General features: G+C 37.6%; 2 protein-coding genes across 6 annotated transcripts; one reads left to right on the top strand and one right to left on the bottom strand.

Moving 5' to 3' along the window:
* Nucleotides 1-81: 81 nt before the first annotated feature.
* On the bottom strand, nucleotides 82-19,210 carry LOC113676761 (BMP-binding endothelial regulator protein). Of its 3 annotated transcripts, none has more exons than XM_027193456.2 (9): nucleotides 18,786-19,210; nucleotides 18,612-18,697; nucleotides 11,076-11,184; nucleotides 7,477-7,514; nucleotides 6,715-6,825; nucleotides 6,198-6,249; nucleotides 2,849-3,640; nucleotides 2,443-2,636; nucleotides 82-1,443 (listed from the first exon to the last, which is right to left on the bottom strand). In XM_027193456.2, the coding sequence occupies exons 1-9, from the start codon at nucleotides 18,892-18,894 to the stop codon at nucleotides 1,345-1,347; spliced, it is 1,590 nt and encodes a 529-aa protein (XP_027049257.2). In that variant the 5' UTR covers nucleotides 18,895-19,210; the 3' UTR covers nucleotides 82-1,344. The 3 variants fall into 3 exon arrangements, with proteins under 3 accessions (XP_027049257.2, XP_027049258.2, XP_027049260.1); XM_027193457.2 differs by having other exon boundaries at nucleotides 2,443-2,633; XM_027193459.2 differs by lacking the exon at nucleotides 2,443-2,636.
* LOC113676762 (uncharacterized) lies at nucleotides 4,515-24,791 on the top strand. Of its 3 annotated transcripts, none has more exons than XM_089193449.1 (4): nucleotides 4,515-4,804; nucleotides 23,260-23,286; nucleotides 23,454-23,548; nucleotides 24,496-24,791. In XM_089193449.1, exons 1-4 carry the CDS (start codon nucleotides 4,592-4,594, stop codon nucleotides 24,545-24,547), a joined length of 387 nt encoding a protein of 128 aa, XP_089049575.1. In that variant the 5' UTR covers nucleotides 4,515-4,591; the 3' UTR covers nucleotides 24,548-24,791. The 3 variants fall into 3 exon arrangements, with proteins under 3 accessions (XP_089049575.1, XP_089049576.1, XP_089049574.1); XM_089193450.1 differs by having other exon boundaries at nucleotides 23,798-24,791; XM_089193448.1 differs by lacking the exon at nucleotides 24,496-24,791 and having other exon boundaries at nucleotides 4,519-4,804; nucleotides 23,454-23,765.
* Nucleotides 24,792-26,360: the final 1,569 nt, after the last annotated feature.

Below are 26,360 nucleotides of genomic sequence, written 5' to 3'. Positions count from 1 at the left end.
TGAGTTATCGTCTGATTAGCCAATGTGATAACTTTGGTCGAGATTTTACTACACAATACATTCAATTGAAAAGCGCTCTCGTTTTATTAGCGAAACTTTATTACCTTGTTTGCTAAAAAACCGGTCATGATCAAAACTTACTACGGTGAATTAATTCACCTATGTTACGTAGTCGTCAGTTTGTATGGCCTCGTGAGTGTGTTAAATTAAATGCCTTTTCAGTTAATTAAGACATGGACACCACGAAACGTAAAGAGGTAGAAACGTAACTCCTTCTATGCTAAACTTCATTTCCTGAGAAAAGAGCGTTACACGTAAAATTGGACGTTTATACAATTCAATTACAATTTTTTTTAACATGGAATCATCAAATAGGTATGAAATCAACCCTTTACAGTTTTTAAACTAAGAATTAAATACCATCGGTCTTAATTCCATTTTTAAGAGGATATAATGACAAGGTTTTCCAAGTGATTTCATATTGTAATCCCTTTTGAAATGACCCCAGCCTTTCTTTAGTATAAGGCTTGGTTCCTTAATAAGTGGAAAAAATTTTATGTGGTAAACTTTTTCACTAAAAATTACATTCAAATTTTGGGTTGTACTTTAGTTGAAACCAAGGCAAATGCTTACATGACACTGTTAAAAGTCTAAGGAAAATTTCAGTCTTATTTGGTAAAAATATTTGTTAGGTATTCTTTGAGACCACGGGTTAATAGTTATTGGTGCCTGATGCAACAGATGAGTAAGACAGTTTAAAGATTCATAAATAATATAAGTTGTCATTTATAGGATTATTACAGATATGACGAGGTTTCGAATGTCAACATTAAGCAATGTCAGTATCAAAGAAACTTCGCACCTACCCCTCCCCTAACTGAACAACAGTCAAGTGTAACAAATTAGGGTTAATGTTGAGTTAGGGGGAGGGGTAGTTCTGAAGGGAGTTCTTCTATGGATGATTTGATATCCACCACTCAGGTTTCGGTGAGAAAATATATATCCTTTGAGATAAAAAATATATATTAGTTCGATACGCGCGTGTGATGACTAATGCTACGCAACTGATAGCGATGTGTAAGATTAAAACTATTTGTGAAACCATAGACTTCGTTTCATATGTATGGTCTCGTTGATAGGTTCACAGTCCATGGGCGTGATTTGTAAAGTTATTGTTGCTGCTGAGCAGTCAATGGAAACCGTCCATCTCTCCTTTCTCTCCTGTCATATGAATTGGACGAATCCTTGCGACTATGCGCGCGCATACACGTGTTTCATCGAAGTACTGACCAGCTGGTTCATATATGAGTTATTGAATGCAAATGTTGTCGGCTAAAACTATCTTTATCTTCCATCGTTATTCTTCATTTGTCTGATCATCCACTTGTGACTCCTCTTCAAACTCACAGCCGCTCTTCGTAGTTTACCCTGAATGGACGACAGCTGTTGGATTTTCAAGTTACAACAAAAGGTTAGACGAAGGCTAGTGAAATATGTGTAACTTTATCATTGTTAATAGAGACGTAGATTTGAAAAAAGCATTAAATTTTTATCTCCGCCATTTAACATTGTATATTGATGTCAATTGATCAAGGTGTTCTGAGATTCTAAATAGTAAGCTTACGATTAGAAAAAATGTCTTCAGATATGTCAGAAATTCGATCAGGGAAGCCGCCATTTTGAAAACAACACAGTGACAGGGCCGGCCACCTTTAAGGGAAAAGAGGAGTGAAACGTTGTTACGTCGAAGGTAAGCGATCAGGCTGCCAAGCCAGATTTGAAAGTGACACAGATGTATGCTACTTTGAAGGCAAACTTCATCAGATAGAAAAAGTCTTTTGAAGCTGATAACACACTCGCGTCCTAACGTAGGGTAGTGAAAATGATAAATGCCTTCTACGGCATAGGCGCCTTCATCATCGTTGTCACACAGCACTTTGCACCACCAACTGCGTGACCTTTATCAATTTCTCCGTTCTAGTAATTGTTCATTTGTCTCAATGTGTCTGATTTTTAGACAAGGCACTGATTGAAAGTTTCATTTCGATGTTTTTTCACTGAGCGGTGGTAAATGCTGCTTTCTATATTTAGAAATTTGAGTACCAGTGGTGTAATACGGAGCATTAACAATTCTTTGACGGTGGAAGAGTCTACGAAATTCAAAGTGATATGATTCACGGTAGCTTTTTTTCGAAAAGCACCTAGTATGTTTAAATAACATCAAAGGCGTTAAAACTTCGGATGCAAAACAGAATTTTTCGAGGAGGTGAGAAAAAGATGCTATCGTTCTTTTCTTGGAGAATGTTTCAGATTAAGAACTTGTTGTGTTTTCTTCTGCGAAGCAAATAGAGAGATTCGCCGAAAGGTTTTGGTGTGTTTGCAAGTTCTTTTGCGACATCAGATTGTTTACTTATAAGCACATCTTCCCCGCAGCCATCTCACCTGTGGAGGGCATTTCTCCGGATGAATACATTTTGTCCTTTGACTGTTCCATACAGTTCCCACCGGACACAGACAACCAGGCACGCAATAGCTGCTGGGACACGGAACACTTACGTCATCCTTGTTGTCGCACGTCCGCTGACAGGCAGGAGCACAGTCGTCAAAGACGGCGCCTTTGACAGCGCAAGAGACTCCTTACAAGCAGGAAAACAGTAACTCAAAATTTATCTTGGAATTTCTTTTTGATAAATGTCGTGCAGTGAGTGCAAAGTGCTATCTCATTTATTTTTGAGCACCTGTCTTAGGATAGCATTTGCGAGTACCTAAGGTTTTGTCTGGTATGTCATTACGCGAACCGTATAAACCCATATAGCTCTACGAGCGTGAAAAGTACTCTAACACTTACCACAATAAGTTTTCCAATTCCTGCCCCAGTTCACTGTGATTCCTTCGCTTTTACACTTGTTTTTGTAAGCCAGAACAGCGTCACACTCGCACCGCCTTCCTGTACACTGACAGACCGCCGAAACGCACGACGAGTAATATGCGTCCGGCTTCACCTTTCCGTGACAGTTTGCAAACTGCTTCTTGATAACAGAGCATCGTTTACGACCACTAATGAGTCTCCGCAATCGACATTGTGACATCGTTGACTTCACTGGTTCTGAAGGGGCTTTCTTGCACCCGTGATTTCTTCGACCCAATGACCAACTTTCTCCAAATTCTTGAGCGGACGTAGCGCGCCTGCCGTTTTTCAGATTAAAGTCGTCTTTTGAGTTACCGTTGAAATTCCCACACAGCCCGTCGACTTTACCCATAAGACTCTTCGGCACTCTTATCTCAATGAAACCCTTACCATCCCACTGGACCTGAACTCCCATGTTGGACACAAGGGTTATGGTAAAACTACCCTTCGTTATCTGAAAATAAGGCAGATGATAGTATGGTAGCTTCACATCCGACTTATTCACTTTCACTTGCAGGTCCTTATGTAAAACAATCGAGGAGTCAACCAAATGGATCGCCAGGGCCTTGGACCAAGCGTAGACTTTGGTGTATCGCCGATCATTACGCATGCGTATGGTAAAGTTTGCGTTGTCTGAAGTGAGTTGGTATCGGCAAGTGCCATGAAAGTTGAACATTTGACCATCGAATGTTCGATAATGTGGGTCTCCATACGATGTACAAACACCAGTCTCTAAAAAGGCAAACCAACAAACAAGTTATGAAGAAAGCCTACAGCTGTTTAAAAAATAATTTAGTTTCAATTCAAGAAGTTTAGACTGCGAGCAACTCCTCTCGAATAGCTTTTGGGGCTTCTATGGCCAGCGGGGAAACATATGATGAAAGAGAGCCAAGCGGTATTCTGATGCAATTTACACCAGGTATGGATTATTTTTCTTTTAATTTTTGCTTCTCCTTTTTATTTCCTTTTTTTCTCGGGCGTCCACAGGAGAGCCCGAGTATTAAAATGAGAAGGTTTCAGTTTCTTCCTGTTGCAAATCGCCCTCAGACGTCTAATGCACGTGCGCAAGGTGTAGGAAAGGTCAGCGGCGGAGCAGATGGTGTTTGGCCCCGGTCTGCAGCGTGTCTGCGCGCCTGATCAAATGAAGGGAATGTGTCTGTGTTCATTGGAGTTTGAAGCGCTTAGAGGATCATTACTATACTTTTGAAATGCAACGGAGTATTCCCGGTAAACGCAAGAGTCTTCTCGAAGATGCAGAGGACGCCACGAGAGTCCTACGAGCGAGCTTTTTGAGTGAATTTCTTATTGAGCAACCAAGATTTAGTGAGCTTTCTGTGGAGTCCCTGTGGAGTTGGAAGAAGGATCACATATCTGCCAAAACTGATGCTGTCGAACATTTTTAAAACTCTACGAACAACTGCACTCTTGAAATGCAACGAAGTATTCCCGATAAACAAGGAAATGAAAATATATTCTTTCTTTCAATTTTTGCTTCTGGATTGGTTTTATTGAGTTCATCTTGCCTTTCTTTTATCATGATCTTCCAGTTTTTTTTTCTCTATTTTTTCCGTAGTGGCAATAGAGATGAAAAACAAGATTGAAACAGTTCCACCCCAACCCACCCCCTTTGGTGTTTTTTGATATTTTCCATATTTGGCGAGTGGATTGGCATTATGTCCATTTATGGCTGTTGTGAGAAAAAACAAAATGGCGGCAATGGGTGATGACTTTTCGACCTTTCTGGTAAAATTTCCTGTCAAATCAAACGGACAGTTCACGGAGAAACAATATTTCGGTGCTCAAAAGCTGGTAAATCAACAGGGGACGTTTCAACGCCTCAAAACCAAGAAATTGGAATTCGCCTCGAAGCTGGTATCATTGGTTGTGCTTTCGCAGGTAAGACTACTGAATAGTTATGGGGTATCCTACTCAAAATATTGCTGAAAAAGTGCTATTTGATAAAGAAAATAATTTAAACCATGATATATTGACAATAACGGTAGCGAGAGGTATGTGAGACTTCCTATAGTTCGTTAACCCTTCAACTCCCAAGATCCGATTGTTAACTCTCCTCTCTAGCTTCTAAAACATTTCCTCCTAAAATTGTTGCGAGAATTTAGTGTTAGATCAAGATAACAAACTCTACCTGATAAGTTGAGGTATTTTCATTGCCTTTTTGCGGAATAATGTACTGGTATGATTGGGAGAAGTTGCTTGTTAATCACTTTTGGAAGTTAAAGAGTTGAAGCTGGTTATAGTTGAAAAAATTGTCTTTCATGCACACCATTCAAGGTTTATCATTCCTTGTCAAACTGCAAACTCTCAAATATGATTAAATATTCCACCTCTAGAAGTGATCAAATGTAATTACTTAATACAAATGTCTTAAGTTATTAGGCAAACAAGTTATGAGAAGTTTGAAAAGCGAGGCAAATTTCCTGGATGAAAAAAAATCCAAATTCTTGGAAATAAACAGCACAGAAATTTATAATCAGTAGTTGAAAGAAACTGAACTTGAGAAGGGTGTTTTTTTTTGATAGACAAAAAAATTCTCTGCCAAATTTATGAGGAAATACTGTGCAGGTACTCATCACATTGTGTGAGATATGTTGTTGAGATCATGAAGTCTGCTGTACTGACCAATCAATTCACTCCAATCAATTCACTTAATTTGGACTTTGTACATTTGACCTAAAACAACCCTTCACCTCACTCTGACGATGACTTCTGCTCAAGTTGTTAAAATGTCAGTCACTACTACAACCGACAACAGTGCTCCTCAGGACTACTCTCAGCCAGAGTATTAAACTACACAGTCACATGTTACTGCCATGTTCAAACCTTTTGCAGTGTAAATAGTTGCTGTATCAATAATTTGCTTTATAAATGACTGTAAATATATGAAAATCATATAAATGAACTGGGGATAAAGTAATGAATATGGATGCGATCTTCACAGTAATGAACACTACTTAAGCAGTAGTGAAAATAAGGCCTGAAAAAATTCAGACTTGTACAGGATTTGAACCCATGACCTCTGAAATACCAGTTCAGTGCTCTACCAACTGAGCTAACAAGCCAACTGGCAGCTGGTCCTTATGTTAGTTCCAAATAAACCCACGAAGTGGTGAATAAAATTTTTAGGGCTTATTTTCACTTCTGCCTGAGTAGAGTTCATTACTTTGAAGATCGCTTTCATATTTACGTCTTTATCCGCAGCTCATATATATGATTTTCATATATTTACAGCCATTAATTCACCACAATAAAAAACTCCACCATTACTCACTCTCTACACACTGAAGGCAGCAAGCCCCTGGAACCAGACCTGGTGCCTTGCCCTTAAGAAAACAAATAAAAAAATAAATTAAAAGTAAATAAGAAAGTGGACAGAAGCATTTTTATGATTTTTGAAGCCCTCTTTCCTCAGCAAGCATATCAGTATTCTATTATCATGGCAATTTAAAAGCCTGCATTGGTATTGTTTGGGGGGGGGGGGGTCGCACATAGGCACTTTGTAGAATTCAAGGGCATATTTGGCTGCTTCATCGTTTTAAATTAGTACTTGTTTTAGGCCACAGGAGACTCTATTACTCCTGAGAAACACCCCGTCTTTTAACAGAGAAAGGCATTCATAAAATGATCTCATGCCAGGAAATGAAAATACTCAGTGTGTTTGTTTTGTTGTATATTTGCCCACGAAATCGCAAACTAGAAAAAGGTGGTCAAACATTACACATCATTTAAGGAAAAAATGGAACATAGCTGATGACAATGGACTTTCCTTTCTTAAGAACAGTACCTACCTCCGGGCATCTAAGTGAATTTTTTGGGCTGCATTTTTGAAGCTGGCATGAGACAGTTCCATTTGTGCAAAAGCAGATTTTGCATTCCTTTGCAAACCAAGAATCGTTGTGCTGTTTATTCATAGAAAGAAAAAACGCTTTTTCAGTTTAATTACTAATGCCACGAATTTGCGTACAATTATTGGCATGCATGGTTAGTCTCACTCATTTTCTTGTACTTGTTTGTTGGCCATGTTTGGGTTATGATAATTCTTTCCGAGCGCAATTATGTACCTTAATTTTAACGGAAGTGAACTATGAAAGAGAAACTTGCCATGATTAAAATAGTTTTAGGAGTCCAAACTAGATGTTTGTTCCGCACCAAATCGGAGATTTTTGGAGTGAGATTTATTTATTACTTTTGAATACAGTAAGGGTCAAAATATGAACGAATAAGTTGTTTAGTGGGATGGGGACAACAAGACTGCATGTTATTCATCCATTGGTCATGCATTGCGTTTCTTTAGATAAGGAAAAATGTTTGTTTGTGTGACTTTAACCCTTTAAGTCCCACCAGTGACTTAGACCGAATTTCTCCTTACACTATCAGTACAATATCAAACAGACAAGTAATGAGAATAAAGAAAAATATCAATTGGGGGATTATTGGTTGATCCAGTTCCAAACTAACATCACGTAAATTGCATGGTAGACAGTAAGGAAAATTAGTCATGAAATCTTGGCATCAACGTTATTCATTGACTTGATTAAGATTAGTAGTACCTTATAAGTTCTCCCTTGATGTGTACACGAAGCCGGTCCTAACAAAGGAAAAAGAAGGCACAAGTTTACTAATGTTATTTTGTTTTAGTTCGGCTAGTTCTCCCTTGTTTCTTTGCGAATCGCCTTCTTAGATAGCATGATCGTGGTAGGGTTGGTAGATGTGTTCTTATGAGTCAAACACTTAGACTTTTTGCATTACAATGGTCATCACAAGCACCTAAAACAACGAAACTTCGAAATCTCTTACTCTAAGTAGGTGGTGGTACATACACAAATCGAACAGACATGGATGTCACGCAAGGTTTTTATGTGGAAGAAGGGCTAAGTGTTAAACTGCTTATATGTCAATTTGCCAGATACTTGGATGTGAAACACAAACCAAGGCGTTCCATTTCCGAAAAGAGTATATTCGTTCTAATAAAGGAATTCATGTTTACATTAAGCGTTTTAATAGATTTACCATATTTTACATTTCATCTCGTCCTGAAAACAATTCTTATAAAGAACAATCGGCCTCTAGGCCATGCCGATAGAGATGATCTGTTAATGGGAAGTCGGTTTTAAGAGAGCATCTTGGGTAATCGGTTTTCAATATATTTTCTGAATACAACAGGATAAAGGTTCACTTACTATTTTTTCTAGGTATCTAAATGTTAGGCAGAAATCATCAGAGTATAATTAGATGTTCCATATATTATTTCAGCTTGCGACCACGAATCCTTTAAGTTAAAGTCAACCAGGAATTAGAAATCCGTTTAGGCTAATGAAAATCACTTTTCTGCGCATTTTATTTTTAGTAATACTAGAACAAAGGATATCTGCTTAGCAAGGCTTTCCAGTTGTTTCCATACCGCTGGTTATAAATACTTGTGTCAGCTCGGAAAGAACATGTTTCGGATGTGCACCGGATTCTGTGTTTTTCCGTTAAATGTGACGCCACGTTAGCTCTCTATCAGCGCTATTTAAACCCAAAGCCGTTTATTCGTTCTCAAGGATAAATGCACGGCTCATTATCCTTCTTCAAAAAAAGGGAGAGAAACAAAGTTCTCCATTGCTTTGTGGGATGAAGCTTCCGTATATTAAATGAATGCGGCGAAGTTCTAATGGAACAAGCGTCCGCTGTTTCAAAATTTGGACACAATAACAATTCGTGAGGCACTCCTCAGGAGCAGTGAATCGTCGCTATGACAGGATCGCATGCAGCAACTTAATATGAAGTGTTTAAAATTTAGTTGTCTTGAAATGTTTCTAAGGTTATTTTGCTCATAGGGCCAATGGTGTAAAACAGAATTTCTGTGTTTTCTAGGGGGCTCTCAAACATCTCTGGATCAGCCATGAAGTGGAATAATGAAATTTGCTTTTGTTATTTATAATTCTTCTTGTTTGCAAAAGGATAAGAAGACGTCTTTAAGACTTAGCATGATTTGAAGAGACACGCTTTGGAGCATAACATCGCATATGTCACTTTTCTGCAGAGATAATTACTTTCGAAAGTCAAACTAAATGAAAGGTGCAAAAATTGAATGATAGATGTTGTCATCATCTCATTTTTTCAGCCCGTTTGTACATCAACATAGATGCATTTGTAAATCAGGATCACACAAACGGCGGAGACCAAGAGGCGCCTGAGTTCAACCTTTAATCTGAGAGTATTGTAGTATTTATCTGTATTTATCCTCCCTCGGGCACTGTTTGGGCCATGAAATATCCTGTCAGGAAATGAGATACAAATTCTGCGGTAGATGGCAACAAATTTCCTGTAATCTTCTTTTAATGCAAAACAGAGATGAGGCCAGAGGGAATCTAAACTCCAGGCTTTTGCTAACTATTTACCTTTTTTAAAACATAATAACAGAAAGAGAATTTAATTAATTATTCAAAAGAGATAGTAACATATTCATTTGCCTTAAATTTGTCAGGAGACACTGAATTAAGTTGAGTAATCAAAACTGGTAAGTGAAATGTTTATTTGTGCGGTCAATTATATCGATATTACAGCTTGAGGCTACTTGGCCGTAATTGTTTGTTCAATAATTTAATTAGCAGATTAAATCGAGCTGCGAATTTAATTTCAAACAGAATTTATTGCAAGCTGAAGAAAAAAAAGCTGTTTGGAATGCGTGGGTTACAATGAGCTTTAAGGGCTTTGTTCTCAGGTAGTTGGAAATAAACTGAGATAAAGTCTTAACTGATCAAAAATTTAATTTCCTTAAATAAGCTGTTAGATGAAGTAATGTGTCTAATTAACGGATACAGACGAGATACTTAGAACGACTCCACAGTCGACTTGTCGCCATGGGCGGTAGGATCAAACACCTCTCCGCAAGCACATTTAATCGCTCTAGCCGACCCCATGTCGGCACAAGAAATGATTTGTTTTAACAAAAGGCTATTATGGTTTCATTTCAAGAGGATCGGAATTGCCAAGTAGGTGTTTTAGATTAAAGGAGACATATTTGATGTTTTTCTGTTTACGCTTAAAGAGAGCTTGCAAAGCGGGTTGTATGATACGATTTCAATTGGACAGCCGCGCTGATTGAATATCTAAGCAAATATTTGTTCGGGCTAAATACTTACAAACAAACGCCTATTTAACCATGATTTAGAATAAACAATCAAATGTTTGAATTGAGCAGTTCATTTCAAAGTCCGGTCAAACGCGAGGGTTATTTAGGTTCAAATGTAACTTAAATTTGCGAAACTTTCTCGAAAGTGGGTTAGAACAAAGGTTTTTTAGGAGCAAATTTTCAGGCCTTTCCACTCAAAAGATTCATTAAAAAATATATATATACATATATATATATATATAAGTTGCATATGATAAGTTGCATCATTAGTATTGGATGCTAGAGTTCAAAGAATTTGCTGGAAACGAAGTGAACTGTGTCGTAAGCGAAAGAAGACCAGTGAAGACCTCGGTCGAGGTTACCGAACGCGGCTCTTCTTTTATATCCTTTAGTGCCGCAGAGGAAGACCCAACAAAAATGAATAAGACCTTGAATAAACCTTGAAAAGGAAAACACCATGAACGAAAACTGAATCGTGAAAATAAGGACTTGGAGAAGGAGCTGTCCAAAGTGGTTCGCATGTCTCAAGCTTTTTTCTTAGTGTTTTCTTAACAAAGATTTGTTGAAAACAAATATTTTCTTATGGACTATAATTTCAAATTTAATAATCCGGGTTTAGAACTCTACGTATTCTCCTTTTCTGACAGGGCGCATTGATCATTGAGTTTCCGCTGCCAAATTCAAATTTTATCACTGCCCGGTAAGATTCATTTAAAGCACATCACCTTGCCTTGCTTTTCTACTCCGTGGGCTCTAAAGCACTTTCGAACTAAGAGCACTTAAATGAAAATTTAGGGAAACAATTAATGATGTCTTCTCGAAATTTTTCTTTATCTTGACATCTTCATGGTGGCCTGACTATCTTAGTTTACAATTCTTTCTTTTCTTTTTGTCCTAAGTCTGTATCTGATTAGCGGTGAGACAGAGGCGCACAGATTCCTTGCAGATGCTGTGTTGAAATTTTCTTTTAATGATCACCATGAACACCCAAAGTGACGAAAGTTCTTTATTTCTTACGCGGAGAATTATTACCTTGGTTTTCATTGCAAACGGGACAGCATTTGCCTTTCTCTCTCTTCAGAGTTCCCTTGCATGCGTTCGTCCTTGGACAGACCTCGCGCGAACATTCCACAGATTTGTTCTAAAAAAGATGAAAAATGTTTGAAAAGATCGCTCACATAATACTCTCATATACTTTTCGATATCCTTGATGTATACCAGATCTTCTTGTTTCCGGGATAAGTGTTATATTCTGAGATCTAGGATATTAGTATCACTAAGGGACCGCTAGATGAACTACATAGTACTTTTTCACAACATCTGAATGTCATTATATATTTCACCGTGGATCTTGCGTTGAATTTAAGCTCACACCGTTCAATAATCTCTATGGCAAAGCGTTAAGTTTTGACTCAAGACTGTTTTGAGTTTGTTACCCAGTCTTATCCAGACACCGCTTAAGCCTTAAGAAAGCTTAATTTATCAATCTCGTCAGATTGCAATCTAGCATAAACTTCTGTTTACCTGTTCTTGTTCTGTTTATGTTGACCCTTTGCTGTTCATCATTAATAAAAGTTTTCTTTGGAGTCATTTGTTTTTCGCTTTGCAAAAACGTCAAATAACATCTTTGGTTTTTTTTTTGTCAGAAGCAACAGCCACAATATATAAGACTTTACTCTCCAGAAGTACCTTTCCTTACTTAAGATGCGAAAGTCGGGAAGGGAGAGAAGTTTGGGTTCTCGTGTCCTAGGATCGTTAGCACAGCACGCCACCCTTTACGTTTTAAATATATGCCCTTTGTAATCTCGTTTATGGCACGCTTATTCAACAAAACCAATTAAAGCTGGATCGTTTCGTCAAGATAAGAATTGAAACGACATAAATGATGCCATAAATAAGAAATCCTTACTAATTTTTGTGGCATCATTAGAATGTTAGCTAAGATTATCTGTTAAAGATAAAGATGATGGTTACTGAATCGGTTATGCGGCTGCTCACATTGCTTTTAAATGCCGCCCATCATTTTACAAGAGTGAAAAGAAAAAGGAAGAAACTGATTCACACGAGAGTATAGAGTAGCATCAGGTTGTCGAAAATGACATTGAAATTACAGCAGCTGTGTAGCTGTTTATGGATCCTGAAAATCTGGCTTGAATTTTTTGAATCGGCTGTTTAATCCATGTCAATCTTCTGCACCCCTAGCGATCCTAGCTCGTTTTCTAGTCACTAATTCAACTCTGCTGCTTTTTTTGTCTTACAAAATATTTTTTTATCAGTTTCCATAGCGTTAAGGATCGGTTTGCCCATAGAAGAGAACAAATCAAAAATATCGTGAAAATTTCTCTTGAGGCGGTGCTATAATAGATTTACACGTGCTGAAATTACACGACTCAAATTATAAATTGTGCACTTGTTCTCCTTGACTTGTATCTCGCAGTAAACTATTCGTAATAGTTTAAGCGCTAGTGAGAAAGTTAAAAATGAGTGGAAAGTCTAATGTGATATCATCCTTGTCGAAAGTGCCTGAGTTTCTAGAAATGTCAATGTCAAGAACGCTCCCTTGGCATTTGTCACGGTTGCCAATTCTCTCCATACCAAGATTTTCATGCTAGTCGTTAGCTGCTTCACAACACTGCCAATATTATCTACAAGTATTTCCGGACGAAAATCAATTGGCCAGTCCATACATGTGTGAAGCTGTGAAAAAAATTCATTTTTAAAAAGGTGCAAGGACGCATACGCATTGCACTGAGGAACAAAAGATCAATACAGGAAGACATAGCTGAATTTTTCACCTCTGACTAGCTGTTCAAATGAAACCAAAATGGATATGTAATCATCAGATCGTTTGGGAAATATTTGACCAGTACCTTACCATGACGGTGATGTACGTTGATTTTCACAACTTCAGCCAATATCAATTCTTGGTTATCGTAAAAATAAGGGTTTTTTTTTCTTTTTTTTTTTCTTTTGGGGGAGGGGGGGGGAGTGGGGCTGCTGCTTAACCAAATTAATGCCCGAAGCTATGACAATCGCTTCAGCGATCGCAATTTAAGGTAGTTTGAAGGTTTGTGATTCAATATTACATCGGCTGCTGTAGAAGAAAGAAACATTGATGTAAATGCAGCGGAGATGTTGCGGAGGAATTGATAACTGATCTATAATTGGTCGATGCTTAGTTGTTCCTTATTAAGTTCTCGATTCACGCCTAGAATTTCTATATTGATTTCTCCATGGGTGTTAAATGTTCGTCAAACGTCCGTCAGAATCCACTTCCTTAAGTTTCTTTCGATTACTAGAGGAATGGTTTGAATGTTTTCTACAAGTTGACTCTTAATATACTGACAAAGCTATTTTGATATGTCTTTTCCCAAGGGGCGGGGGGAAGGGAAGGATTGGGAGAAAGGCATGATAGCTGACTAAAATAAGAGGGCAATATAACCTACAGAGTTGTCTTGTGACACTTATTTTATGGTTGTTTGCCAAATCTCGGTTTTTACCTGTTTAATGTGGTAGATGTTTGGAGTTTGTTAGCCTAAGGATCTTGGGTTTCAGTTCGTTCAGATCAGAAATGGGAGACTAAACAACTGTTGAATTTTTTCAAATATATTAAGTCTGAATTGGCATGTCACTTCATCTGAGAATGAAGGGCGCCTGTGGCACAATTAATCAGTTTATACTGTCAAGGATCGCAGTCAGTTGGGGTCTGACTCCCACTTAACCGATGGAGAAATATTTTCTACTTCCTTTATTATCTGTTTGACTTATTGCTGCAAAGGTTTCTTTTTGGAGAACTTGACAGAGAAAGAGATTCCAAGGAGGTTGTGGTCTTTAGCTCAGAGATCTTATCTATCTTTCCTTTTTTGTATTTGTGAATCGAAATATCTTTCTGATCAGCAAATATAATTGTTTCCTGAAAAACATTTCCCGCAAGGTATTAAGCAATGACAATTGGCAAATGATCTTGACTGGATTTCCTGAGCACTACAACGTACTTGTTAAGTTATGTGAATAATGCGTGCAGCACGGAATTCGAGGTAAATAAATTGAAGTACTTAATGTTATTTTGTCTGAATTTTAATACCACCCTTGGGGCAATATCGATATGTCTCACAGAATTGATGATAATACGTGACACATCAAAACAGAGAAAAGGCCCCCAACAAAGTGAACAAGTGCCAAGATTATAGCGATTAGTTGCTTGTTTTTCAACGATAGTGCGATTGCTGATGCCACTCTGCAGCGGCATAAGAGGTTATACACACCCGTATCTTGTTTCATGTTTACAGACAGGCTAAAAGAAAGGCTCCCCCTAAAGGAAACGTCTTTTGCGTAAATGCTATTGACCCATCAGCTGTTTTTCTCCTCGGCTTAAACTCTCATACCACCATCATAATAAGTAAACCACAGGCATGTAATGATCCAAATAATTTGAAGTCTCTTGCGATATCCTTGCTGTTAATTGTAGTCACAAGGGGGCTTACTATGTAGTCCTTATAAGCACTAGTAATCATTCTCAAGATAAAATATCAGCGTTTTGAAACGGAAGAGCTACCCTACTGACACGGCACGAAGATTTGATACGTTTTAGTCTAAATCATTTTGTACTTCTTCTTCTACTACTTCTACAGGTCTAATTTGGGTTGTATGCCATCGAACTTAGACATTGCAATTTCCTACAATGAAACGAACGGTGTTTAGTGGTGAAGTAATCGAAGCACTTGGATAGATAACGGTTTTAGTGTCTATCGAACGTAACGAAGAGAGACCAACTCTGGAAAATAATATTCAATCATGGCGTCCTAACGCTTGATGAATTATGAACTACAGTCCGCACCTATAAGCCATCCGAGTCAACGTTTAAAGAACTTGTATTTTCAAAAATCTCCCTTTATACTGGAAAGTGTCATCGACTGATGAAAAAATAACAAACGTGTACAAAACAGCAACATAGCCAAGCACTTAAATAGTAAGATATTCTGAGCTTGTCTTTACGTATCAAAACCTCTCTGCAGTACTTTGAACTATTAAGGGCGACCCAGTGGGGCTTATGACGATCCCTTGCAAGGGAGGAAAAAGCGCCACATCGAAGCACTTGACTTATACTGTCATGCTGTGCACGATAGATTCTTAATGCAAGTCAATAAACGGTACCACATAGTGTTACATAATTTGATTACTTCATTTTTTGTAGTCTCTTACACGGATTACTTTAAGATCGAAGGATAAAATTTTTCCCATTTATTTTCTCGTGGGAAATATAAGCTAATTTTCTGATGGCTTTTTTTTTAATTCACTGGCTATTTTAAACCGTGGTAATTCGACCAAAATTAAAGGATCTAAGCGTGTTAAAGTAATGATTCCTCACTTCGTCATATTGGATGACTAGACTGCATTCAACATGATATTTCTAAGTTGAAGGTTTTTTAATGATTTCAATTTTAATTTTTGCCAACAATCGTTAAATTCTTCCATCGCAGAAACCGTCATGGCAGAACCCATAATTTGGGCTTTTATTTTATGTTTCAGTGGTAACTTAGGGTTAATAAAAGTCTCTAGGAGACAAATTCCTTAGGTTTAAAACGCTTGGAAGGTTACTCATAAGATAACAGGAAAAATAAACGAATGCTTGAGAAAGAACCTGACTACGTTAACACGACGTTCTTTTAAAGGAAGACCGTTGAGATTTTCTTTATTTGCTTGTGGGTACCTCTTTGATGTGATGAGTGACATCAAACCACATGAAAGTTAACTTCGACGGATCACGATTTTCTTCTGCGGTGTTCAAAAAGATTTATTTTTTTTTCCGTTGCAATCTGTGTTACCATAACATTTTTTTTTATTGATACACAGATATTTTCCGTATTTGGGTTCAAAACCCTTTTCACTTTCCGTCTCCGTGGCCACGATGAGGTGTGGAAGATACTTTGACGTAAGAATTGCACGAAAAGTCACTTGGTTAAACAAACACTGTTTTTATCTTGTGTGACTGTTTCTGGGTCAGATTCCTTCTCTTTTTATTAAAAAACATCTTGGGAATCCGTTTTAAGGCAAAAAGATGGAAATAATGAAAGAAATTGAACACTTTTTTCGTGCTATAGTTGACGGTTAGGTGAGATCGGCTCACAACTCGCTTCTTTGGGATAAATCCACGTGTTTTTGGATATTTCTGCATGCGATTTCATGAGAAGCAAATATTTGATACAATTTTAGTTATGCAAATTATCTTAAGCAATAACATGGGAGGTTAAATTGGATTTTTGTATTAGCATGCCAAAGCCTGTTATTGAGTCGTAGACTGATAAAAGATACAGCACTGAGAAAACTTATCATCTTATCAATGCAAATGTTTCTAATCTTGTTGCCGCTGACGTTAATAAAGAGGAGAACATAACAAATACCAGTGACTTGTGACTCAAAATACACGAAAGGATATCAGAATGTCAAATCTTAGGAAGGAAAGGGTGTGATAACTATCTTGCATGTGATTTCTCGCTGTATCTTAAAGAAGAAACGAGAAACAGACGACGTTAAAAATTGCCAATCATTCCTAGAGTAATCCTTCGGAAATGTGCCAATCAATCACTTTTGACTTGAATGAAAAGATGGATGAAAGCAACTCAGTTATGAATTACACTGTCAAAATTAAATTATATCGTGTTCTCTTCAGGTGAAGTACAGTTAATTTATCTTTCTGTCTGGAGCAACGACTGAAGCTACGTGTAGGTAATTAAAAAAAGGCTAAAATGATTAAAAAGGTATTGGAAACTCAGTATGGGAAAGAAGGAGAACTGAAACCGGCTTTTATGTCCATCATTTCATCTGGGGATTTTCGACTGATTTGTGAAAGACTACAGTTACCTTCGTGCCAAAACTGATTTTTAAAGTCGCGGTTTGGAGTAATTTAGCCATCAAACGTGTCTGCTATGTTCGTTTTAGGCTTCTAGTGTCAGTTATTTATCAGATTGATTGTTTTATCAGCCATGTCTTTCAATTTCACTTTTTATAGCTGAAGTTTCGCATTCTTCAAATAACTGAACCCTTTAGTACGAAAACACCCAACCTCTCGCTTTCGTATTGAATGGAATTTTCCCTTCGTTTTGGAGGCATTCTCGTAGTTGAGACGCAACCTCGAAATGTATTCGTACGGTAAGAGTAACAAATGAAATAATTTTTTCACCCAAATCTCCTAATTATATTCAGGCATGTATTTCGTAATTCGTCAATCACAACGTGTTGAGGTGAGAATGAAACTCAAAGCACATTTTTCGGATCAATAGTCTAAGGAACTATTGCGACTGATTTTTTTTCAGTTCAAAACTGCTACAAGATACTCATTCTGCTCACGAAGGTAAGAAATTTGTGTTCAAATAGTGACAGATTAGAAGAACGGGCGAGGCTGTTCAGAAAATTTATGCCCACCACTAGAAAATCCATCAACTCGAAATCATTCAGATATGTGTATATTAGGAATTCCTAACCTAGGAAAAAGTTGACCGCTAGCGAGAACACATGTGATACAGAGGAAGAAATACAGATGAGAACTTATAACCTTTTATTTTAACCCCAACCTAAGGAAGACATTTGCAATATCGCCTTAAGTGTACGTGACTTGGTGTTTTCCCGCTAATCGCATCGTGTCTTCGTCTTTGTAGAAACAAATTCCGTGTTCCTCGGTAATATATTTGAACACGAACCAGCTGAATCAAAAGTGGAAAAAGCACTTGTTGTTTGTTGTGCCATTAGTAGTAGCCTGAGTGATTCTCAAGTGCGTTAATGATTCTACTCTTTGCCTATTGTCATTTAACGGACAGGCTAAAGTGTACTTTTGTGAAGTTGACGTTTTTCGCATAGCAAACGGAAAGCAATTTACTTCAAATAACAAGGGAAGCTATTCAACCACGAAACAGTTCAAGAGTAAATTGTTGTTGACGAGCTTATGATGATTTCAATCTCGACCCCTTCCCGATAAGATGAACACGAGTTGATCAGTTCTCGACTCTCTTAGTTACTTTTTTTCTTTGTTATCTCTCCCACTTACAAACTATCCCAAGCTGTCGAATTTTCTGTTTAGATACGCGAGCCCCGTTCTTTATTTAGCTTGCTGATTTATCTAAATAAAGCATATACACAAAAACTAAACCGCGTGCGAGTGTTACTTCACTTATGTTCAATTAGTGTGCACGGTGGTAGACAAATTGGACAAGTGATGGTGCGTTCTATGGACATATTCCAAATATTTGCACGCGTCTGTAGCCAATGATTTTACTAGGACTAGACGGAATGAGCCATCATCAGCTCCATCAGCTATCAGTGATAATTTTTCCTCCATCTGAAAAGTAAATAAGTGTCTTTGCCTTCCTCCCACCGAATGTTTACGTTGAAATTTGAACAGCAATTTTGACCATTTCCTAATCCTATAAAAACTTCGCTCGCCTTTTTATAGACGCGTTTGTGTTTCCTGCCAAGGTTGTCACTGTAGACAGTTCTTATCGAAACACTCTGAACAATGATGTCACGAACTGGTTATAAATTCTTTAAAAAGAAAAACTCAGGGCTTCCACTAACCTTGCATCGGCACACAAAACATGGATTTCCCGCCAAAATTGGTAGCTCAATGACTGCGTTCTCAACAGTGCACGAAGCCAGGCTCCCTAGGAGTAGATAATGTCGCAGTCAGTGGCTCTAAATTTGCTCTCCTGCGGTTTTGAACACTAAAATCTCTATAATGTACACACAAACCTTGTATTTTAAATCCCGGTGCCACGCCGCCACCAGCAACAGAGGAAATGAGGAGCAAAAAAGCGAGCGAACTCGACAGCCGCAAATTACCTTGCCTTGAGTCAAACATGCCAAAACGATTTTCTAAAATATAGTCAAGTCAACCTTAACCCGATTACGACTTCCACTTCACTGCATCTTAAGTGTTCTAGCTTGGGCTTATATAATGACAATTGAGCGTATGTGTGTCGCTTTTCAACGGACTTTTCCCACTTCCGTCACAAAGACTCGGAAATTTCTCGCCACGCAGGCGCCGCCGACGATCGGGGGAGGAGAAGAAGGCTTCTGTGATATATTACTTGTGGTGCATAGTGTTGAGCACGCGAACACTAATCGATGACCGAATGACATTAATCACTGCCTATCACCAGAAGCTGGTTCATTTCAAACATACCTTTGGGTTGCTTGATCATTTATCATCGCTGCCATACTCAAAACAGGTCAAGCTGTCAACAGCGATTTACATAACACGATCCTATAGTGAGAGTTTGTATGTGTGTGTCAATGGCTCGTATGTAGCCAGTTATCGGTGTAGAAGATTGAGTTTAAGTTAAGCTTTGTCGATTGTTTTATACCACGAGGGTTATTCTGTAAGTGGTGTATAGTTGTGTATTTTTCTCTTTGCTTTATTTGTCTAGCGAGTTCTTTGTTTGCTCCCGATTTCAATACATCAAAGGTGTTGTGCATAATCGTTTGCAGGTTATTGATAGCGATCTCTATGATTTTCGCATGTTTGAATTTGTACTCATCGCATGCCTTCATTTATCTGTCTGGCATATCGAGCCAATTTCCCGTTGTTGAACTTCTCTTGAATGTTATTGATTTATTCTCTGTGCTGTGAGCATAACACACAACGGATGGGTGTAATTTGGAAAGGATTTCAGCAGTAAGTGCCAAGTTTATTCAATTCATTATCAAGAATGAGCTCTTGAATGAGCCCAGTCAGAGCGGCGCCTGAAGACAAGGCCCAAAAAAATTGGCTTAATTTTGAGCAATTTGAATAAGTCACCAAATCTCTCAAAACATGTGTAGCGCGACGCTGAAGCAGCATAACCTTGTTAAAGTAACTTCTCTTGTTGCCTAGAGTTATTTCTTTAATTACTGCTTATCGTGTTATCTTTTAAAAGTGTAGACGTCAACACTGTCCAATAACCTCGCTTCTGACACGGTATTTGCTGCCAGGGGAAAAAAATCTTCAGTGCCGACCTTTTTATCTCATTTAGGCTACGCGGTGAACTTTGAATTTCCAGTTCACTGGAAGAGAAAAACAAAGACAATTAAGTACTTCTTCGTTTATGGACGCCATTATGAACAGGATCCTTGCCAACCGTTACGCTTTAAAAAAATTATAAGGTGTTAAGCTGACATGAGTAATGAAAACACAATTAAAGAACTGTTCACAGTTTTTGCTGCAATGCGTAATGATTTATGGAACAAATCTCACCCCTTTCAGTATTGTTCGTTTGTTTAGAATTTTAAAGCAATTTAGAAATCAAAATTCGACTAATTCCACTTGTGTACCAGCCAGATCTGTTGCTTTTTTTTCCCTTTTTTTCTTTTTTTTTTCGTTTTAAGACTATTGGGCTCTTTTTTTTTTAAACCTAGTTTCAAGATAAAACCCACATATTTAGTCTTATGACCGCTCCTATTTCTGGGTGACGTCTCTCGAACTAAAATTAATCATATTTTTTCATGTGAATATTCGATCTTCTTCGAATATTGAATATTCGAGCTCAGAAAGAGAAAACAATTAAACAAACAAATGAAAAACATCTTTCAGCAGTGAAAAGGTTTATTTTTCTTGATCAATGATACAAGCCTCAGCAGAGTTCTTTGGATTATTTTGTTATTTATTACCCCAACTCAACTTAACACAGACATGTGTAAAGGGGGTAAGTTTTTAAAGAAACTGGTGCTGCGTCGATGGGAGAATATAACAGGCTAATTTGGTCTTATCAACTGAGTTGATTACGTAAATTGGCCACCGTAAAGAACCGTTTAAAAGCTGGCGTTTCGAGCGTTGGCCCTTCGCCAGAACAAATGGAAACACAAATATAATTTGAGTGAACCTAATTTAATTTTGGGTAGCAAATTTCTTTGAGAGTCTTGTCAAAAGCCAACATTGTGAAATTTAGTCTTTCAATTCTCACGGTTTTTTTATCGTTGAAGCGCTTCTTTGCTATATGCGAAGTTTCGTTAAGTGCATTTTGCGATTGAAATATTTTAAACTCGACAAACGTATGGGTCTGTTACCTATTTCCTCTCAAAATCAACTTAATCAGTTTGAGACAATATTTCCGAGCTGCTCTCCTTCCATTGTTATCCTTGTTTTCGTAGATATCTTGTCTACTTTTAAGTGTTTAGTCGTAGGTTCGAGTGTCTAAGAATTAAAAGGAAATACTAGAACAATCAGGGCAACCTTTTCTTGTTAAATGAAGGAAATAACCAATCAATAAATCTGATCATGATAAGTTCAATCGATGGTTGCTAAACGCGTTAAAGATTCTCCAAGATGAGTACATTTTCAGATGGCTTTATGTCATGCCATACATGTATATAAATACGCAAAAATTATCTTAGGAATCACCAGATTTCCTAAATATTTTCTCGTGTAATTACTCCCTCGTGGAAAAGAATCATTTCGAAGTTCAGTTTTAGGTCAGAGGATCTGGTCAAGGGCTGTCTGAAAATTGTGGACATTTTGAAGAGATGTCCATAACATAAGGTCTTGATATTTGAACTAAACCCCCTGTTTGTGGCGATCACAACTGTCTAGAGCCTGTGTGTGTGTTCGTGTGTGTGTGATTGTATCAGCAACTAGAGTAGTGACCTTTGCTTATCCATATCGTTTTCACTGACATATTCGAAGCGATTTTATTATTATTATTATTATTATTATGACAAATGATCGTAACTATCACATGAAAATGTCTCTTTGGGTTGTTATGTACCATTTTAGCCTCCTCATCAATGTGGTATTACCCACTGAGGAACGCCAAGCGCTCATTTCAAACATAGATAACTAAGAACTATATTAAGCTAACAATAAGTCTGTCCCGATTTGTGAAACCTCTTGAGCTTGTTATCCACACGTGCCAGGTTACTAAAGAGACATAACTTGACGAAAACATTTCTTTTCGGAGCAAGTACAGACTGGTGTTGTGTGATGAAGTTTTGTGTTCCCTTAAATTTATAGGGTCTGCTAAGTAGATCAATACACGTTACTTGTAAATTGTTGCCACGTAACAAAGATGTCTCATTATTTCAATCTTTGTGTTGCGTAGTCGTGAAAACAAAATCTCCGGTATAATCCTATGGAAATACAGTGAAAGAAATCATACACTAAGATAATCGGATTAGAATAATAAGGATTTTGCTCCAAAAATTCTTAATCTCCTTCTCAGCTTTGGAAAAAATTACAAATAATTGACAATCCTTTTAGCTTGCTTATATTTGCTGAATTAAACAGAACATATCACATATCGTGATTTTCTCCCTAGTAAACCGCCAGGAAAGGGATGATCAAAATTTTTTTCCCTTGGTATGGTTTAATCTGTGCGCATGTTCTTAGCTATATATTGCTATTTTTTAATCCATTATTTGTTTTCTCACTACTTATACCACCGTATTTTCATATATTTTTTTATGTAACTTTTTTTTTATGACAAATGAAAACACGAATGATATATACCATACGTAATGAGCTAGTAACAAGGACGGAATGTTACTTGTCCGGACCTGTTAATATACAAAGGACAGTCTCCTTTTGTGAACTGACTTTTAACTTTCAGTTTTGATAAAATATCGTGGTTTTAATTTCATGCATCTCCGTCATAGTTTCACGTTTCTCTCATCTGAAGTGGATAAGAAATATTATCTTTGGACTCTATTGCAATACGTAATTCCCAGTTGTCAGCAAGTCTCTGAGAAAATATGTTGGAAAGAAGAAAATATTTCCAAAATTTAGTATGGTTTGTACACATTTTGAGCTCTTTTTCACAAAGTTAGGTGACAGTTACCTATTTCAAGTATTTAAAACTAAATGCTAAAGAGGATTTGTGGCAACTGTAGGTCACATTCTATCACCCAAAAATTATGAATATACTTTTTTAAGTCCTCGGTTTTTAGTGAGTCTTCTCAGCCTTACGAATTCGGTGGTATAAACGTATTTTTAATAACAACTTTCACACTTCATGAACCAATGCGTTCTGGTGGTCTTCTAGTATGACGTCATTCCCTCAAAGTCACACATGGCTTGAAGCTTGAATTAACAACTCTATTTAAAACTGTCACGAAATGCAAAAAACTAACAAGACAACAATCTTTACCAAACCTAGACTTGAACAACCTTCGATGGAATTCTCAACATGCCACTTTCTTGTGTAATTACAGATCAGCTGCAAAAATTAATCTTTTCCTTTTGATCTCTCTCCAGGTTCTTATTTTATTCCTGATCAAGAAGGTAACATGCGTGTGGGTGGGCCAAAGTCGTACGAAGCGGAAATTATCTTTGTTTTTGTAGCCAAATAAGACTAGGGATATAAAGATGTCATATCTCGCGGTAAGTCCATCTAAATATTTTAATACCATCAGTGTTACTGATATTGGTATTTTTGTCTCATTGTCTAGCCGTCACTACGTGAACGCTTCTTTTCTTTCTCGTCAATTCCACAGCCAAATAGTCAGCACGTGTCGCACGAACGCACAATGTTCTGTGCTTTAAGGTGCGTTGATTACGTAGCCTTGGTGTCACGAAAGAAAAAAATGAAGAATATTTTTGTTTGGAGGCCGTAAGAGGATTAGCTTTGCGCTAATTTTTCATGTCTGTCCCAGCACAAAACATTGTAAAGAGTATTCTCGTCTGATGGAGAGAAACCCATTTTTTTGTGTGTGTGTTTTGTCAAGGGATTGCTACTTTCACTCATCAGTTTACTGTGATGATTACAAATTCCTATCCGATTGCAATCCTCCAGGTGATCGTGGTGAGGCATATTGGATTTATTCACGAGGGTTTACCGTGATGAAGAGGGAAAACAGGAAAAATCTGGTTTCAATGAAAGGCTACAGTCAGTGATGTGTCAGATTTTCTAGCTCACAATCAGCAATGTCCCTCACACAATTTTCCTTTCCAATGTCTTTGCATTCCCTATTTTCCATTTCTTGAAAATAATTTCGTTATCGACATCCATCAATATCTAGAAACGATAACGTGGCAAATCGTTCAATTTGTCATTAAAGCAATCGATAAAGATTCTGGTTATCAATAGCTCTAGCAATCTTTCATCAGTCATTTGTAAGGCTTATGATTCGTCCGCCAGGAAAGGAGAGAGTCACGAATGAATTTCCTGTCAGAGAGAATGTTAGTTGTTGATCTTAAAGTCAGAAGGCTTCTACTGTGCCATAAAAGACAGCAATAAATTTTCTCGATTCGGTTTTTTATTGTCATCCTGTCAGCAGACGTTTTTACTTGTCTTTGTCTCTTGTGTAGGACAAAGGATAGAACCGCCCTTTCGTCGAGAACATCACGAAATTGTCTATAATCATTGTTAAATTATTTGATTTAGTAATAATGGACACAGAGGTGTGAAAAGAAAAATGTAGGACAAATTACGTCTTCAGTTTAAAACTGTTTAAATATCTTCAAGAAAACTGGATCAACGCTTTTCCTCAGCTCTAAGGTCACCATAGGCAGCCTTCAAGAAGTAACAAAAATATCAAGGTGAGAAGAGGGAATAATGATCAGGCGGAACGTGGGACTAACGTGGGACAAAAGCAAGTATGCCGAGGACGGTCTGGAAAGCAGATAAAAAAGATAAATATACGGAAGAAACCCAAGGTGGAAACTGCGGACCAAGTTATGTCACATCTCCCACGCTGTTTTTTTGTTTTTTGTTTTTTCTTTAATCAAACAATTGCAAAAGATGCATCAGAAACAATTTGTAAATGAATTAAAAACAGAAGCATGTAGCCTGGCCCTTATTAAATCTTCCGGATCGCCTCATTCCTCCTTAAAGGCCTTCGATGGATGACCGTGATGACTCAACAGAGTGCATGGCTGTAAGGATTATGGGTTTGGCTTAGTCACGTAGTTTTTCATAAAAATAACGAATAGCTTTGATGCCAAACAATGAGGAACAGGGTCTTTCATTCATTTGAATAACACACACACTGGCGATTTCCCTTTTATATCGTTAATTTTTTAAAAAAGTGATAAAGGACAAGTACTTGAAAGAACCAAAAGCTTGTTAATTCAAGTAAGGAAAATTGGAACCCACATGCCCCTCTTCTGTAACATTTTATGATTTTTCAAACTGCTTTAAACTGTGTATTATAGCAATATTTTTCTTTCCCCTAAAAAATATATATATTTGAAAACATCCTCGAACAATGACACTTCCTTTCCGTTGCCCACCTCTGGACTTGCGTAAATAAGCAGTTTTCTGTGCATGCGCAGTACCAACCAACAATGATACGCTGCAAATTGTATTCATCTCATTTGTAGTTGTTTCCAGGCTCTTCCGATGAAAATGGCAGATCGCTCCCCTCGGCTGTCAGATATTGATTCTCGAGAAGAAATCTGAAAAATTGACTTGGTAACGAAATGATGAATGTAGCAGAAAAGTTGTGCACAGTTTTTTCAAGTGTTTTGTTGATCTGGACCTGAACACAGCAAGTGATCGAGGATAGCTCATTTGGTTTAAATATCCTGAACTCAAATTGTCACTCTGGTTGTACGAGTTACGAATTACTGAGAGAAGTATTCGGTTTAATTTATAAAAGTTCTAGCTTGTCCAGAGGCAATGTGCATATTTACAGATGCCCTGTGGGGCAATTGTTCTGTGGTAGCGCGTGAACGGAAGAGACGACTATTAAGGCTACTCGAGCAGACTTCAAAGGTGAGCTTTTGTAACTAAAGGTTCTGGTAGAGCGTTCATTGGTAAAGCATCTACTTGTTTCCATTGCTTTCTTCCTCCCTTGCTTCCCGCCAAAAATGCAGCTTAGCAACACTTGATTAAATTACTTTCCATATAATGTGATTTGGTATATGATCTGATAACCGCAATTGAATGAGCCAATCAGAACACTAGAAATGCATTCGGAGTTGGGAATCGAGTAAAGTTGTTTATTCGTGTCTCGCGGATCAACTGTATGCTACTCTCCTTTCTCTTAGCCAAACACTTCATAAGCTCGCCAGTGACCATGACGAATCACGATATTTTGCGCAAATTCGTCAAATGATCGTTAAACATCGCGAAGGAAAGAACCGCGTTAATCAGATGGGTACTGTGTGCTTCACTCATTAAAGTCCGAGTTCACCGGAGCAATTCTAGGTCTTGTAATTCGTTGTAGATTTCAAAGTTTGGCATCACGTTTTAATGAGAAGAACCATCCTTTAGAATTGGACGTTTCCTCTAGTGTAGTGTTAACAGTGGTCTTGTGGTGAAAGAGGTGATTGTTCAGTACATCCCGGTGGATAGAATTATCTAATTTTTGTTCTTTCATGGGCTTGCTTCAAATAACCTATGATAACTCAAT

Source organism: Pocillopora damicornis, chromosome 14 (assembly GCF_964200805.1).
Source record: "Pocillopora damicornis chromosome 14, jaPocDami1.2, whole genome shotgun sequence".
NCBI classification, from domain to species: Eukaryota; Metazoa; Cnidaria; class Anthozoa; order Scleractinia; family Pocilloporidae; genus Pocillopora; species Pocillopora damicornis.
The sequence above is the reverse complement of the archived record's forward strand: the minus strand, read 5'-3'. Positions and strand labels throughout refer to the sequence as shown.